The sequence below is a fragment of the Cydia strobilella genome, chromosome 15, assembly GCF_947568885.1.
Source record: "Cydia strobilella chromosome 15, ilCydStro3.1, whole genome shotgun sequence".
Lineage (NCBI taxonomy): Eukaryota > Metazoa > Arthropoda > Insecta > Lepidoptera > Tortricidae > Cydia > Cydia strobilella.
In genome coordinates this window covers 8,946,383-8,962,999 of record NC_086055.1, presented here as the reverse complement: position 1 = coordinate 8,962,999, position 16,617 = coordinate 8,946,383, and the positions used below count along the sequence as shown (strand labels likewise).

The following is a 16,617-nucleotide window of genomic DNA, read 5'->3' as shown; positions in this document are numbered from 1 at the left end:
TTTTCAAGCAAAAGGTATCACTGTCACATAGTCGCATAACGACGAAATTTGCTTGTATCTTTATACGAATCTGTCAGAGCATCCTTATGGTAAACGACAATGTGGTACCTTTTGCTTGAAAACGACACATATACCGATCGTTCGCCTTATTCTGCCTTCGGACGGCCCCATGAATTAGGTCTATAGAAGCCGCGTAGTCTGGAGCGAGCTTATGGACGGCCCCGATATCGGGCCATAGGATCGTTTTCCGTTTCACGAAATATTTGCACGTCGTTTACAATATTTCTTGATGTAAAAAAAATATTCAACTGCAAAAAATATTAAACATTAAATATTTTTTACATGTCAAATATTGTTAACGATGTTCTTATATTTCGTGAACCGGAAAACGATCTTGCTCGGGCGCCACGTCGGTGCCGACCTGCCGACGTCGGCCACGATCGATAGCAAAGGCCAATTATACTACTCTTTGGCAAAGGCCCGACAGCAGGATAAATGTAATAAGCCCTTAAACGATTGAGACGAAAATGGACGACCGCCCCGAAACCGCCTTTTTCATTACAACACAAACGCACAAACGTAGACCAAAAAATTACCCCATTTTCCTCTCTGGGTATTAGATTTAGACCAAGATAACTTTGCAGCGTGTTTGATAACACGACTGGCAAGTGTTATACGTCATAATTTAATAGAAGTTTGGCGTTTAAAACTTGCACAGTGGGCTTTAAAAATCGCTGCAGACTTATAGTTGGTGAAACCAAATTGGCAGTAAGCATAAAAAAAAGCATAAAGATAGTATGAACTATGAGTCTCTCTGCCTATGTTTGAAATGAGACAGTCCTTTGACAAACTATTTCTTGGTCTAACTCAAGTGTAACTCTAACATCTAGCTAGCTAGTATAGCTTTTTTCTACTGGCAAACCCAGTTTGTCAGTAGAAAAAAGCGCGAAATTCAAATTTGCAATGGGAGGACAACCCCTTCGTGCCTACATTTTTTAAATTTAGGTACTGCCTTTTTCTTTCTACTGGCGGAAATAGTGTGCCAAAATATACTTTTCACATCACCAATTCGAAAAAGGGGTTTTTGTTCCCTGCTAGGAAGGATAAAAGTAACGTTTTTCTGTTCTAGGACACTATTTTTACAATTTCTTGCACATATTTTTTTAGCTTATATAATATTTTTAAACATCATAATTACCTCATAGGTGATGTGAAAAGCATGTGTCACACGGTAGCAAAATTATTTCCATCTTGGGCGTAACACACTTGAATCCCTCACTACGCTCGGGATTCTACTTTAGAATCCCTCGCTACTCTTGGGATTCTATTATAGACTCCTTCGCTTCGTTTAGGATTCAATGTACGCCCTCGCCTTAAATATGTCATTTTGCTCCCTTAATCTACTATATTATATTTTGTCAAAGGACTGTCTCATTTCAAATTTAGCACTAGCACCCAAAAGAAACGGATGAGTAGTTTTTTTTTGTTCTTATTTACTGACAAAATTTGCTTTACCCTTGCTTGACCAAATATATAGTTGGTTAAGCAGATCTTGTCAGTAGAAAAAGGCGGCAAATTTTAAAAAAATAGGCGCGAAGGGATATCGTCCCATAGAAAATTTGAATTTCCCACCTTTTTCTACTGGCAAGATTTGCTTACCACGTCTATTGCTTGTTTTCGATTTTTTTAGATTATTAAAAGGGTTACGAAGCTTTTAGAAATTTGTATAGAATTCGTTTTTCGCTTTATTTTAAATAAAAAAATCGAGCGGGCATAGCAGTGTTGAAAATACATCAAATAATAGTGCGATTTTCCATAATGTCAATAATCAATATCCAGGGAGGAAAAGAGGACTACGTTTATGTCCTCAATCAATCAATCAATATCATTTATTTGTAAGAATACTTAATCCCATCATCCCTTCATCACATCGCATCGTCCCTTTTCCTCTTAATTGCAGCGCCATGTGCGTAGTACGTGACTTTAAAGCTCTTAAAAGTTATAATAATGGGGTATCTGACTACTAGTCAAAACAGTTTTGTTTTTCGAACAGCCAAAACGATTTGCCACTACGGAATTTACATGAAATACCTACCTACTTACAACAATTACGCCTACTAACAATTATGCTTACTAACAATTTAGCAAATGACATCACGGTGAACTTACCACTTACCTACTCTTTAGTTCTGATTTCAAAACAATGTTCGCCAATGTTTTTTTTATTTCATGCATGGTGTGAAAGAATTTATTTTAAACACAGATCATCGAGTCAACATCCCTATTCACACTTATAATATCTACTTGAAAAAAAAATCTTAGCTGTTATGCCAGCTCACTTGATCGCAGCCACTTGAGACAGAGAGGCATTGGACCAATATTGGAAACTCATGCCAATGGGGTTGGCAACTGTCAAAGGTTTGCATAGATGGCGCCATCATAGCTTGCCCCTTTTTCTATGAGACTTGGCTTAAAGGGCTGGCATCCAGGGCATTAAAAAAACAAAAATTTGACACAATTCTAGGGATTGACAGGGCAAGCTATGCTGGCGCTATCTGCTAAACACTTCGATCGGCCAACCCCATTGCAAAAAAAATATCGTAACGTAGTAGGTACTAAATACACGTCTTACTCGTATTAACTGGTAAGTAAGTAGGTATACAATGTATAACCATATCTTTATTTCGGGGCGTTCAAATATTACGTAACGCAATTTGGGGGGAGGGGGGGTCTTGTAAAACGTACGATGCGTTACAGGGGCGGGAGGGGGGATGGAAAAAGGCGTTACGTAACATGTTTTTTTAATAAATATCATTATAATCACGCCTATTTCCCGGAGGGGTAGGCTGAGACCACGGATTTCCACTTGATACCTCTTTCGCTTCCTTTACTTTAATTTGCTTTCATGCTATAACATTCCTAATACACGGTCGCTCATTTCTTCAATTTTATGATTATACTTTCCTAAACATAATTGTGACTTTTAGGTAAAAATGGTCACTTTGGTGTTACGTAACTTTTAGGTAGGGGGAGGGGGGGGGGGGGTACAGGAAAACGTTACGGCGCGTTACACGGGGGGGAAGGGGGGGTCAAAAATCTTCGAAAATTGCGTTACGTAATATTTGAACGCCCCCAGTTGCTAAGAGGTCAGTTAAAGAGTTCCGGTGTACTTTTCAATGCATTTTTCTGTTTGTCGTGTAAGTAGAAAATTATTGTTTGTGTTTTAAATGTGTTTTGTGTACCTGTATACATCAGTTACATCTGGGTCTACCCAACACTGGGAGGGTAATGTCAGAAGTGATGATGTAACACCTAATATTACCCAGCCAGTGTAGACCTACAAGTCCTACAACCTAGATGTGTACGCGGGTAAACGCCGAATACAGCTATTAATGTTGGTTAAATTTTCGGACTTTACCCAAAAGGCTCGGGTAATACTACAACTGAATACTATTAGTTCTACCAGTTTAGCAATAGTAGCTTCGTGGGTCAATGGACCTTCTAACATCCGTAACATATATAACATAATAAGTAGGTAGGTATGTAATATTTTTTACCCAAATATTCAAATCCGTCCCTGTGTCGCTCTACAAATTTTAATCTCGAGTATTGTTTTAAATATTGACGCATAGCATATACCAGAAACCGGTAAATAATAAGCACTTCTTATGTGACTATCTGACTATACAGGGTGGAAAACAATTTCGTTCTGGCGCTTCGCCGGCCGCCACCGCGGCACGCTTGCTCGCTTCGCGCGCTGTTTGCTACTAATTTAGTTTGTAAAATACATATCATCATCATATGTATAATTTGGAAGGTATTTCTGTCATGTAAGTAATTATTATGGTTTTTATTTCAAATATCTTTATTTGTAATAATTAGTTATTATGTATGTTATATAAAAATTAATTAGCTAATACAAACTATATATATGATATATTAATATATACGAAGTATGTTGGACAAATTCTACCATATATGTTATAAACATTTTTTTTGTTAGTATCCCTAACGTGTTAATATATGTATGTTGTGAATGATATTAAAATTAGATTATATCAAATGTTGGGTACTTATATTATATATTATAAATTTATAAGACGCACCCATTACCTACAACGGCTACAACTATGCCAAAATACGCTTATACACGAATTATTTCCCCCGATTGACAATTTTTGGTTTTCGTTTGGCTTAAGCTACTACAACTAAACCCAACTAAACCCAAGTAAGGTTGTCGCGCGCTAACATTTCCCGATTCAGTTACGGCAATAAGTATGGCGCCATCTATTTAACCTGCCTTATTGACTACAATATTTTGTACTACTTTATTCCTTGTACTCGTAATCCTTCTTCTCTAATTGTGACGTTTTCAACTAAAAAGCACCACGTTGTCGGTTGTCGATAAAGTTGATTTCAAATTAAAGCTTTATGGAAATAGCGTCTTATTAACAACCGACAATAAGTACCGCTTTGGTTGAAAACGACACTATTTTCGGGTTGGTCCCATAGAGTAAAAGTGGCTCAATAGACGTATATATTTCCCTCGCCAAATGTGGTTAAAAACTGTCAAAACAGCCTATATGTAATTTGTCTTATCTCGGTTCTTGACAGTCTGTTTTCTACTCGTCTCTAGTTTGAACTTGCATCCAGAGCGGGAAGCTCTCTTATTACTAATTAGCCAGTATAATTTTAACACAGGGAGAGACGGTTGTGGTCAAAAACATTTTTCTATAGGCTTAATATTTTAGCACAGAAAATTTTATTTTAGTTAACTATAATTGCACTACGTAGGGATTTGTGGGTTTACTGACTATAGTGACTATTTAACAAGTTTTGTTTTTGTTAGCACTAGCAGTGATAATGACGGCCGAAAAGTGTTGTTTTTGTTTAAAATTGGAGACGGGGTGTTTACTGCTAGGGATAACTACGTTTGTGAGTATTAACCCTTTATTTGCGTAATGTTGGTCATGGTCAGTATTTTTTATTTGATTTTTTTTATACTACGTCGGTGGCAAACAAGCATACGGCCCGCCTGATGTTAAGCAGTCTCCGTAGCCTATGTACGCCTGCAACTCCAGAGGAGTTACATGCGCGTTGCCGACCCTAACACTCCTCTCTCTCGAGCTCTGGCAACCTTACTCACCGGCAGGAACACAACACTATTAGTAGGGTCTAGTGTTATTTGGCTGCGGTTTTCTGAAAGGTGGAGGTACCTCCCCAGTTGGGCTCTGCTCTAGATCAGGAATGACATCCGCTGTCCTGTGCCCTACCACACAAAGCGAGATGTCATTCACAGTGCCCATACCTCTCTTTTGGACGTAGTTTAAGGACATACCCGGGTCCGATGATTTTTTACTAACGAGAATTTTAAGTTTTGAATCGTTTTTCCTACATTTGCACTAGATAGAATTAAAAGACAAACGGCTGTGTAATGTGTACGGAACCCTTGAAACGCGAGTCCGGTCGACTCGCAATTGGCCGGTTTAAATTATTGTAAATAAACAAATGCCTACACTACTATTATGTTATGTTGTAGGTTAGGTTTTTAAAACTCCATAGTCGAAACCCATTACTTTCAACCTTAGCCTTCACCCCTTTCGTAAATAAACAAATGACTACAATGAGCCACTTTCAGAACATGAGAAATGAAAGCACATTACATTTACATCATCACTATACTCACACTACATATAGGTAGTATATAAAACAAAGTCGCTTTCCGCTCTCTGTCCGTGCGTCTGTCCCTGCGTTTTTTAGGGTTCCGTACTCAAAGGGTAAAAACGGGACCCTATTACTAAGACTCCGCTGTCCGTCTGTCCGTCCGTCTGTCCGTCTGTCTGTCACCAGGCTGTATCTCATGAACCGTGATAGACAGTTGAAATTTTCACAGATGATGTATTTCTGTTGCCGCTATAACAACAACAACAAATACTAAAAACAGAATAATATAAATATAATAATATAAATAATATAAATATTTAAACGTGATTTTTTTGCTGTTTTTTTCCTTATTCGTGCGCGAGTCCGACTCGCACTTGGCCGGTTTTTTAAAAGATAAAGTGATTCAAGAGGAAGGTTTATATGTATAATTGCGGGTCGCTAGTCTTAAAATAAAAACTTGGAACCGACCCTTCTGCTAAGCGCCGCAATAAAGATGTCAGCCAAATGGGGTCAAGTCACAAGTGGATGTTTTGGAATGTATTAGCGTCAGGTTACAGGTAGTTTTTATAATGCCCTGAATGTATTGGGCGGTAATAAATTAAGCTTCTTGATTTTTTGAAAAACACTGTTGTGAATGTCGTGTGACCAACAGACCAGGACCAGACTAATACATATTGTTATAAGTATAGTCATTGCGCTAGTTTTCGTCCACTTGACGAAATTTGAATATAAACCTACATTGATGCACAAATATGGACTTATTGCAATCCTTAATAGACATTAAATTAAAATTAACAATATATTTATCTACAAAAAATAGTTAATATTTGTTATACAAGGGTGCAAAGTTGTATTTTAACACACGAGAAGTAAAATACATTTGCACCCGTGTGTAACACAAAACTTTTCCCCTCAATATAGCGAGGAAAGTGCAACATCCACAGGCGTTAGATCATCTTCATCTACTGGAATCACTCATTTTTTTACGATATTATAACAAAAAACTCTTGAAATTCTGTACTTTTACGTGAGAAGTTTTAAAGTAAAATCTTTGTTGTCAATGTTGACATTTCTGACGTATGAAATGTCAATGATGCGTTTTGAAATTGCATCGACTTAACTTGTGCGTTCAGAATTTAACAATTTTAACGCATATCAGGGAAAGAACATGGGTCAAAATCATAAAAATAATTAATGCAAATAAAAAAATCATTTATCCATATTTAAAGACATTTTATCGTATTTTTAAATTTTTATAAATCTTCATTTTTAGTTTTAAAGTGTGTCGACTAGTATAGGTAATTAGTACTAGCAAAGACCTATGTAACTCCGTATAAGATGAATACAGTCTAAGGAAAAAACGTTCCTCGGAAATCAAGAAAAAATTATTCTCGGATAGCTACACCTTTGGCATATTCTCGGCTAGATGGAATTGACGACCCCGTTTGATATTTAACAATTTTAGCACATGTAACATAATTTGAAATCATGGGTCAAAATCATATAAAAATGGTAGGGTGCGCTGGGATAAGATTGAACGGGTTTTTCATGAGGGGTAAGACAAAAAATCATCCGTATGCCGAAGCATTACGGGCGACTTTTCATCTTATCCCGTGATAAACCCGTTCAATCTTACCCCAATGCACCCTACTAGGTACTAATAGTGTTAGGTGTTAGGAGGGTGGGAGGCATGCAAGAGGATAATACATTATAGGAAATTATATCCAGAACCCAGAACGGAATAGGTAGACCGGTTTCATTTTAGTTGCCGATAAAATGAGGTGTATATTTGTATATACACCTACAGAGTGCCGAGACGAGAGTAGGTACCGAGTGCCGGTTCTCTGAAAGTCTGCGATGGAGATACAATTTCGCTGAGTTTCATTTGTAGTTAGCAAGCCTTGTTGATACAAGATTGAATTTCGAGAACTCAGAACTATTTATTACATTCCCGACGCCCCAGCTCAACAAAAATGCTAAATGGGTATTATGATTACGCCTATAAATAGTAACCGGGAACCTATGTATTGCTGAACAGATAAAATAAAATAAATGGTTAGAGTTCCTCCACATGTATTTATTCATGTATTGTATTATATTCCTTCCTCTACACTTTATCATTTTAGAACTATTTTACTGATTTATTACTGTTTTAATTTCTGTTTTCAGACCTAATAAGGACAATTACATAGATATAAAATTAATACAAAGAAAACATGCGACAATTAAATCTAGAGTCAGGCCACGCTTAGTTTTTATCCAAGTGCTATATATGTCAAGTATGGATTATTCCTAGGGATATAAGTTTGTGTAAAGTTAGCGTGGTCAGTCTAGAATACAAATCGTATATTGACGGAAATATTTTTTCTTTTCCAGGTGATATCTTTGATAAAGATAATTATCACCGCCGTGATCATATTGCCAGTACACGCCGAGAACTTTCAATCGCAGACCTCTAACATCACATCCAAGCCTCGTCATCACTTGAGCCACATCCTGGAGTTGCTTTCGGACAAATCAGTAAAAACTGTCGTCGTGGGCTTCGCTATGGTCGTTTGCGTACTATGGATCGTGATTTCGGTTATGCTGATCATTGGTATTGTGAAGGTCAGTGCTTGATATATAATAAAATAATAAACGAATATTTTAACAAAATAGTAATGCAAATACAAAGTTAAGCAAACTATAAATTTTATATGTTTATCACACGGTGTTTTTTTTTAGTTTGTTAATAAGGGTGTATTCCTCACCTAAAATTTAGTAACTTTCTTAAAGAAACCGATATTCTAATTAACTCCATTTTGGAGATAATCAATGATTTATATTTTTATCTGATAAGGCCCCTACGAGCGTGTACATGCACTTTTGCCTTAGGACCTGTCCTATTTACATATTGATTAGTGTTTAAGTACTGTGTTTAGTATGAGTTTATACATTTGCTACTAAACGCAAGTACCTCGGACGATCGACATTGGAAAATGTCATAGTTTTCAAATGTTTAGTGGATTTTATAAGTATAGTTGGTCAAACCAAATTGGCAGTAAATAAGAACAAAAAAAAATACTCCTCCTTTTCTTTTAGATACTAGTACTAGTGTAAGACAAAGATAGTATGAGTCTCTCTGTCTATGTTTAAAATGAGACAGTCCTTTGACAAACTATAGTGTCCGTGTTACAACAACGCTATTACTTAATTACTTTTTAAGAAAAAAAATTTACTATGATTTCAGTATAGCCATACTATACCCCGAAGTTATAAAGCAGTTTTAAAAACCCAGATAAGTGCGAGTCGGACTTGCCCACCGAGGGTTCCGTACAAATGTACCTTATTTAATTGTTTTTTTTTTATAGTTTCAGAATTTTCTCTATACTTGTAGTGTAAGGACAATATTACTTGCCAAATTTCATAATTCTATAGGTCAACGGGAAGTACCTGGTCTATAAATTTTGATTCCCTTGCGAGTGATAGAGTATATGGTTTTAATTTCAATTAGATACCTCCACGCGTTCCCGAGATAAAGGGTCTTGACAGGCAGACAGACGGACGGACAACAAAGTGATCCAATAAGGGCTCCGTTTTTCCCTTTTGAGGTACGGAACCCTAAAAAACCGGGTAAACATTTTCTCTACCTGTACCACATAGTACAATAACAAAACATTAACTACGTTACATGGTCCTTCGAACCGAATAAGTACTAAACTAACTCGTGTTTTTATTTACAGAAGAGAGTGAACTTCGTGATGACATACTTCCTGTTCGGTATTGCGATGAGCATCATGTACCTGCTGAGCGCCTTGCTGGAAGTGATCAGCGGTTTCTGGGTCACGAGTCTGATCACCTTCATATTGACATGTAAGAATTAGGACATAAGTACATGCAATATACCAGGGATGTTGCGAATATTCGCATCCGTATCCGCAACCGCGGAACTTTCGCATAAGACGTTCCTGTACCTACCTGTTCCACATCCGCATCCGCATTACGCTCCGCATCGATTTTATGCGGATGCGGATGTGGAACAGGTAGGTGTAGTGTAATAGGTACAGGAACGTCTTAGCGGCGGCGTAAGTGCTAGGTAATTTCGTCATTAGCCAAAAGGAATCTCGTTTCGTTTTTGCGATTCGTCGATCGAGCACTTTCGCCTATGACGGACATCGACAAGTTTTTTTTTTTGGACTTCGGTATAGCAATGCGATTGTGGGGCACCTATATTCTTGTTTAAATACTTAGTTTCGTTTTTTTTAATAAAAATTACTAAAGTGTATTATTTGATGTTTTTTATGAGCCTATTAATCTCGACATCTGCATCCGCGGATGTGAGCCTTTTAAAAACCGCATTTGCATCTGCGTCCGCGGATATCAAAAAATCGGCATCCGCAACATCCCTGCAATAGATATACTAAGGTCAATGTGGAGAAGACCGGAATATAAAATGTACTGCAGGGGAAGACCGTCATAGGGCTAGAACTCTCGTATTTATATTGTGTCGCTCAGGCATAGTCAGAAAGCAAGAACTTCTACCCTTCTGCTCTACCGACCTTCTGTAAGTGGAGTATAATATATGTTGTCGTGTACCAACGCAAAAGTTTAACGCGACGAAAGAGCTCGTAGATGGTCGGTCTTCACCACATGGACCTTACGTGTTCCGTTCATGCCCCGAGGGCCTACCGAGAAAATAGAAATATATCCTCTTTATTTGTAATATTAATGCCCGTTTAATCGCCGACGTGCTAATCAACAGGTAAAATATTTCAATACATAATTAAAATAACAATATTCACAGTATTAATGCTTATAAAAGGTTTTCCTTCTGATCTAAATGCAATAAGTACTCCTGAGGGCCTACCGCGAACCACGTTCGACGTGTTGCCTCCCTGTCACACTTACGTACGAATTTACAAGTGCGACAGAGAGGCAACACGTCGAACGTGGTTCGCGGTAGGCCCCCTATGTACAGTCGCCATCAGATATATCGGAGCGGCCAAGGCGCTCATAAATATCTGAACACGCGCTCTATAAGGGCTATCGTTTTTTTGCTCACCAGTTGGCGCCTCTGTTGATGGTGGTCCAAAAGACTAAAGAACAGCTTTCAGTCATTGAAGTGACAAGTGACATTTGACATTTCGAACTATAAAAAAGACCACCATCTACACTAGCGCCCGTAGCGGCGAATTCATACGCGTTAGCCCTCAATTCGTGTTCACATATTTTTGAGCGCCTTGGCCGCTCCGATATATCTGATGGCGACTGTACTAGTGTTGTGGGACGAGTGCCGTCCGAATGTTGGCTTTTTACACGACTGCCCAAAAAAAGTGTGTCATGTTTTTTTTCGTTTGGGTATAGCATAACTGATTTTAAGTATTTAACCCTTAGAGTGTCCAAAGCCTCTATAAAAACTAGATAAAAAAAAAAGTATTTAACCCTGCTTTGCAATGGTGATGAAAATTTCCATCATAACATTGTCCTAGGACTAGGAAGGCTTTTGGAGGTAATTGATATTTATTTTTAAGACTGTCAACTTTAAAAACACTAATCCGTTTTCCGATTTTTGTACGCATGTAAATCAGTATTTCAAGTCTTTTGTCCCCTGGACAAACTAATCGTCACCATGGCAACGAGTGACACTAAAAGTTGATTCACCAAATTATTCTGATTAGGAAAAAATACATAGATATACTAGTGACAATTTAAATTGTTAATTTATTTTATTGTGTTCCAGTGGTCTACATCAAATGCCTGACGTCCGTGTACGTCGCATACGACAAGATGCGACAGCAGAAAGGGGTTGACGACCGCGAGCAGCTCATTACTGACGACGAGCCTTTGATCGAATGTTAAACCATAATTAGTAGTAACTAAAAAGTATTAAGGTGCATGTGGGATAAGAAAGTACATTGTGCAACGTGGGGGGTAAGTTAAATATTGTACGAGAGTCTAATATATTCACGACAGCCGCAAGCTGGAGTGAATTAAAGACTCGAGTAACATAATATTCTTACCCCCGGAGTTACACACAATGTTTTTCATCACACTTGCGAAGAAAAAACTAAATTTTAAACGAAATCATTCTTAAATACGGTGACATTTCAAACATTCGTCTGCCATTTTGAAAGTTTTTGGCAGTTTAGGCATCGGAGGCACTGACCCATCAGCATTCAACCACAATTTTAAAATGAGTAAAAATATTTAAAACGGCTATTAAATTAATGAAATTAAATATTTTAAAGCATAAACAAAAAAAAAAACATTTTTAAACGTCAGTATTTTCAAAGTAAGAGTTTTACTTTATACCTACTTGGTTCGTATGAATTAGTGACATAATAAAAAAAAAAAAGCTATAACTCACGAGTGAGTTATAGCTTTTTTTTCAGAATCCATAACTCACGCAGGAACAATATAGACCTTTGTCCTTTAGTACACCTGCGTGAAATAAGATCTTTTTCGAGCAAGTGTGATGAAAACATATTTTACTCGGGACAAGAGTAACAGTTGGTAGGTATCTAGGTATGAGGATTCCCTACAACTCCTACAATTAGCCTCATGCATGAAGATTATATTTGAACGAAATATGTTTTATTCGGATGTTTGTTACCGTTATATCATGTTACAAATGCATTTCCGTTTTTAAATTACCATTTAATTACTTAAAATTATAAATAAAAAGTACAAAAATTTGCCCGCGAAAAGCTAGTGAGCGAACGCTCGAAACGCCACGTGACGTCACGCGTTCGACAGATTAGTGTCATTAGTAGCAAACGTCAGTTGGGCCGCCCAACGTGTGACGTCATCACGCTCTGTCGAATTCGCGCCAGAAATTATGATCGTTTCAACCGCTCAAAAATTTTCAACATTTTAAATATTTTTTAATAAAATAATGTTAAGATTTACAAAAGTATTTTTATCATTTCCGGTGTTCCAACGATATAAATTATGAATCCAAAAATAAAAATAAATTCATGCATGGAGCTAATTGTTACTCTTGTCCCAGTGTTTGTCTTACCCCATCTGATCTTAGGTAATATTACTTAAGATTGTCGGGTTATTCTAAAATTGATTTTCTTTTTCAAATTACCCGAATTTTCCTTGCCTATATAGTATAGTAGGTATACCGAATAGGTAAGTATACCTACGGAATTAAATTAAGAGATCCAGTGGATGTAGGCCAGGAAATGAATGCCCAAAAAAAGTTATAGAGGGAAATGCTTAGAACACAATTTTTGACTTCGTAGCTTTGTTTGGACTAGTTAGGAGGTGAACATATCAGAAGCCCCCGGCCGTAACCCTGGTGCCGGCGGGGAGAGGGGGGTTTGAAGGTTCCATTTTTCGGTTTTTCGATTATATCACGGAAACTATGCGTCTGAGCGACTTGGCCACTTATACAAAATGAAAAGAGATTTAATTTTTTACAAGTTTTATTCAGTCAAGTTTTTCGGTATCTTGTATAGTTTTAAAAATATCCGCTCTTGAAGGTTTATTTCGGGCTCTAATTTTTATCTTGATTATCTACATCAGTGCAGCTGCTAGGCCGGGTTTGGTATAGTTTTCGTATAAATCGGGGGTACTGAATAAATTTATGGTATCAAAATTGACACCATTCCTAAGTAAAAACTAAATTTAAAAAAATATTTTTTTTAAACTCCTCTACGCTTAAACCGCTGCACGCTGAACCGATTTCGTTGAAATTTGGTATAGAAATGGTTTGAGTCCCGGGACAGTACATAGGATAGTTTTTATACTCAAAATCATCTTTTAAGGGTGTTAAAAGGGGTGGAAATTTGTACGGGGAATCAATAACCGCTGAACCTATTTAAATAATATTTGGGATGGTCTACAACTCTACATGTTTGATTTTGTTGAAAATGATACCAAACATGACTTCAAACCTAAATTTAAACAGTACCCAACTAGCAAAATTTGATCTTAGAAGTATCCCAAGACCATATTTTCGATACTCTTAGTGAAAATTTGCAAACGTCTGTAAGTGTCGAATTGGGCGCATTTCATAAGAGCGATTGCTCATACTGTTATCTTATTACGTTCTTATGAAGATCAATTTCAATTGCTGTTGTAATACCAAAAAGTCTTACAAGTATCTTACACTGGCACGGTGTAAAGGGCAAAAGGTTTTTGTGTAGCCTCGGTAGTGCCGTACTAAAAGGGATTCCTCCTATCTTCTCCTAGCTTCTTATTTGCCTCTTTGTGATACCAGTGTAAGAGTATATTAAGCCGTCGAAAATGTCAAGAAATGCAGTTGTTGTTATTATGCTCGTTGTGGTAAAAAAATCTTTAAAAATGTAAGTATCCACTTTGTGTTATTAAGTTTTATGTTTTATTTACGATAATATAAGTACCATGTTGCTTGTGTCTGACTATAGTAATGTTAAGCCACGTGCGGAGCACATTTATTCGAATGAATTTTAATATAAGTAACATTGTGATCTCGGGACATTTCTGCGATGTGTTTGGAAATAATAAAATAAGTTGTGAAATAATACAAAGTTTCGCCATTTTTGCGATTAAGGCTTTCAGTCTCACAATATTCAACGTCAGGACATTTATCAGCTTATACATTCTTAGAAAGTCCACTATAGAACTAAATATCCCTTATATTAATCTTGTTAAGGTAGTTTAAAGATTTCCACTCTTACTAAAAACTAGACTATGACAATAAGTGGCCATTTTTCGTTTTATATAGGGTTTGTTCAGGCATAATAAAACATGTCTATCGGCTACATAATTCAAATGACGCGGGAAAACGCTGTCCTTGCGCCGACCGCGCTACAGTCACGCCACTCTCCGGTGAGTTCCGCCCGTGGCTAAAAAGGGAAACTAGTCGCAACAGAAAACAAAATACGGGCGGCACGTTTTTGCTGTCGCGGTGTAATAAAAATGGTTTTATTGTGAAAATACTATATATACAAACCTGTGACGGTTCTGTGTTTGTGTCAATAGTGTCGAGGAACTCGGAACATTAAATTTAAGCACCAACGAGAGCAGGGGCTCTCTGCCCCATTGAAGCATGTTTCGAGGCGGTTAGCAAGAGGTAATTACTGTGTTATTTGTTTGTGTAGTTGATGATGTGTATTTGCCTGAACATAGGGTTTATGAGAGAACAGTTATTAACATAATTTTGGTCCTTCGAGCCGGATGTGGATGAAGACACAGTGGCTCAGTGGCTAATGAGGATACGGTCGCAGCGTCTGAGGCCTCAATTTTCTGTACGACGGCATCCAGCAGCTGCTTATTGCCAGTCAGTACACTGTCAAACGTGTCGTTGGTGTGCACGCACAGTTGTTGCGTAATATTTTGCTCTCCCGACGCGATAGCAGTATTCGTCTTTGCTCGATTTGTTCCGTGGCTTGCGTGAGCAGCTCCAGCAGCTCCTTGTTGTAATGTTCCGTCACCTACACGATGTTGCCGGAGAACGCGCGGTGGCGCGGAAGCTTCAACGAGCTCCTTGCCGTACTTGTCCATGCATTTGAGACATTCCTGTCCACCGGCCTTGCACTCGGCTAAGTCAGCGTCCGCCATCTTGTTTTCTTCTTCCACGGCGGCTATTTGCTCCGCCCGCCACGATTCGATACTCCTGACTGTGAAGTTCTGTGATATAAACCCAAGACGATGGTGTCGATTTCTTTTTAATAAGTCATAGTACATTAAATATGTTCACAAAGTATATTTACGTTTTTTATTTGACATGAATGTTTTTCCATAAGAAGATTGCTACCATGGCAATGATTGCCATAGAGGATTAATCTTCTAAAGAATAAGAAGGTATGTTTGGTAGAACATACTTCACACTGACCCGTTCCTCCAAAGTCTTCTTTTCCTCTTCCACATCAGCTATCCTCTTGTCGAGCCTGGCGTACAGCGCGAGTCGTTCAGCCTCGACGTGTCGAGCCAGTCGTAATCTTTCTTCTTCGGCCCAGCGCTCTAAACGAGCCTCGCTTTCCCGGCGTTCTTGTTCGATGGCGGATAGTTGTTTGGTAAGGCGGTTTTCTAGTTGAGATCTTTCGGTTTGTAGTTGAGTTAAAGCAGCATCAATTCTACCGCTCGCTTTCAACACGCGTTGCCGGCGAGCGTCGCGTTGTCTCTTGTGAAGCTCGACGCGCCTCGCCTCCACCTCGGTAGCCGAGTTGTAGCACGAGTGAGAGCGGCGGAGAGAATCAGAATCAGAATGTCATTTATTTGCCTACTTTGTGTTATACATAAATGTCCCTATGACCGATGGAGTCGTGTAGGGGTGAGTCAGCTAACTTATGTCCTAATAGATCTGTGTTTGCTGTTTTATTTATTCGCAATAAGTTTAATACAAACATATTATGCGATGTTTTCTAGCATCTTGGTGTTGAGGTCCTCGGCACGTAGGTGCCAAGCTTCGATGTCAGCCATCTCCCAGATCACTTCTGTGGGTGTTCGTCTTGGTAATTGTGCGGCACTTTTCAGTGCCATTCTGTATTGGCGTTCGATTTTGGACAGGTTCGTTGCACTATACCTCGAGAGTAGTTGCACAACTCCGTAGTCCAGCAGCGGTAGGATGCAAGTTTGTATGATGGCCAGTTTTGTTTCGAGTTCCGTCTTCGCGTGGTATCCTATTATAGGACCGAGGGCTCCTCTGACTTGTTTTAGTTTTTTAACGATTTTTGCTGTGTGTTCGTTCATCTTCATGTGTTTGTCGAAAATGACGCCGAGATATCTTATATGTTTTTGGTAAGGCAGCGTTTGTGGTCTCAGTTTCACAGTTGGGCGGTATTTTTTCTTTTTTGAGAACATAATGCACTCGGTTTTATCTATATTGCACTTGAGTCCCCATCTCGTATAGTAGTCAATGATGGCTTCAGCTGCCCATTCAGCGCGCATGGTCGCATGGTCTGGGTTCGTGGCTCTGTTAAGTATGCAGAGGTCATCCGCGTACTGTGAGAGTTTGAGTCCTCTGATATGGTCATGTATGTC

General features: G+C 38.3%; 1 protein-coding gene across 1 annotated transcript; it reads left to right on the top strand.

Moving 5' to 3' along the window:
- Positions 1–4,800: 4,800 nt before the first annotated feature.
- Positions 4,801–11,550, top strand: LOC134747723 (uncharacterized). Its single transcript, XM_063682347.1, has 4 exons — positions 4,801–4,935; positions 8,041–8,271; positions 9,387–9,516; positions 11,384–11,550. The coding sequence occupies exons 1-4, from the start codon at positions 4,864–4,866 to the stop codon at positions 11,500–11,502; spliced, it is 552 nt and encodes a 183-aa protein (XP_063538417.1). The 5' UTR covers positions 4,801–4,863; the 3' UTR covers positions 11,503–11,550.
- Positions 11,551–16,617: the final 5,067 nt, after the last annotated feature.

Excerpts from the sequence above, each read along its gene's own strand:
- LOC134747723 (XM_063682347.1), top strand. The coding sequence starts at position 4,864 with ATGACGGCCGAAAAGTGTTGTTTTTGTTTAAAATTGGAGACGGGGTGT. Across the intron at positions 4,936-8,040 it reads TGCTAGGGATAACTACGTTT|GTGATATCTTTGATAAAGAT; the intron begins GTGAGTATTAAC and ends TTTCTTTTCCAG. Across the intron at positions 9,517-11,383 it reads GATCACCTTCATATTGACAT|TGGTCTACATCAAATGCCTG; the intron begins GTAAGAATTAGG and ends ATTGTGTTCCAG.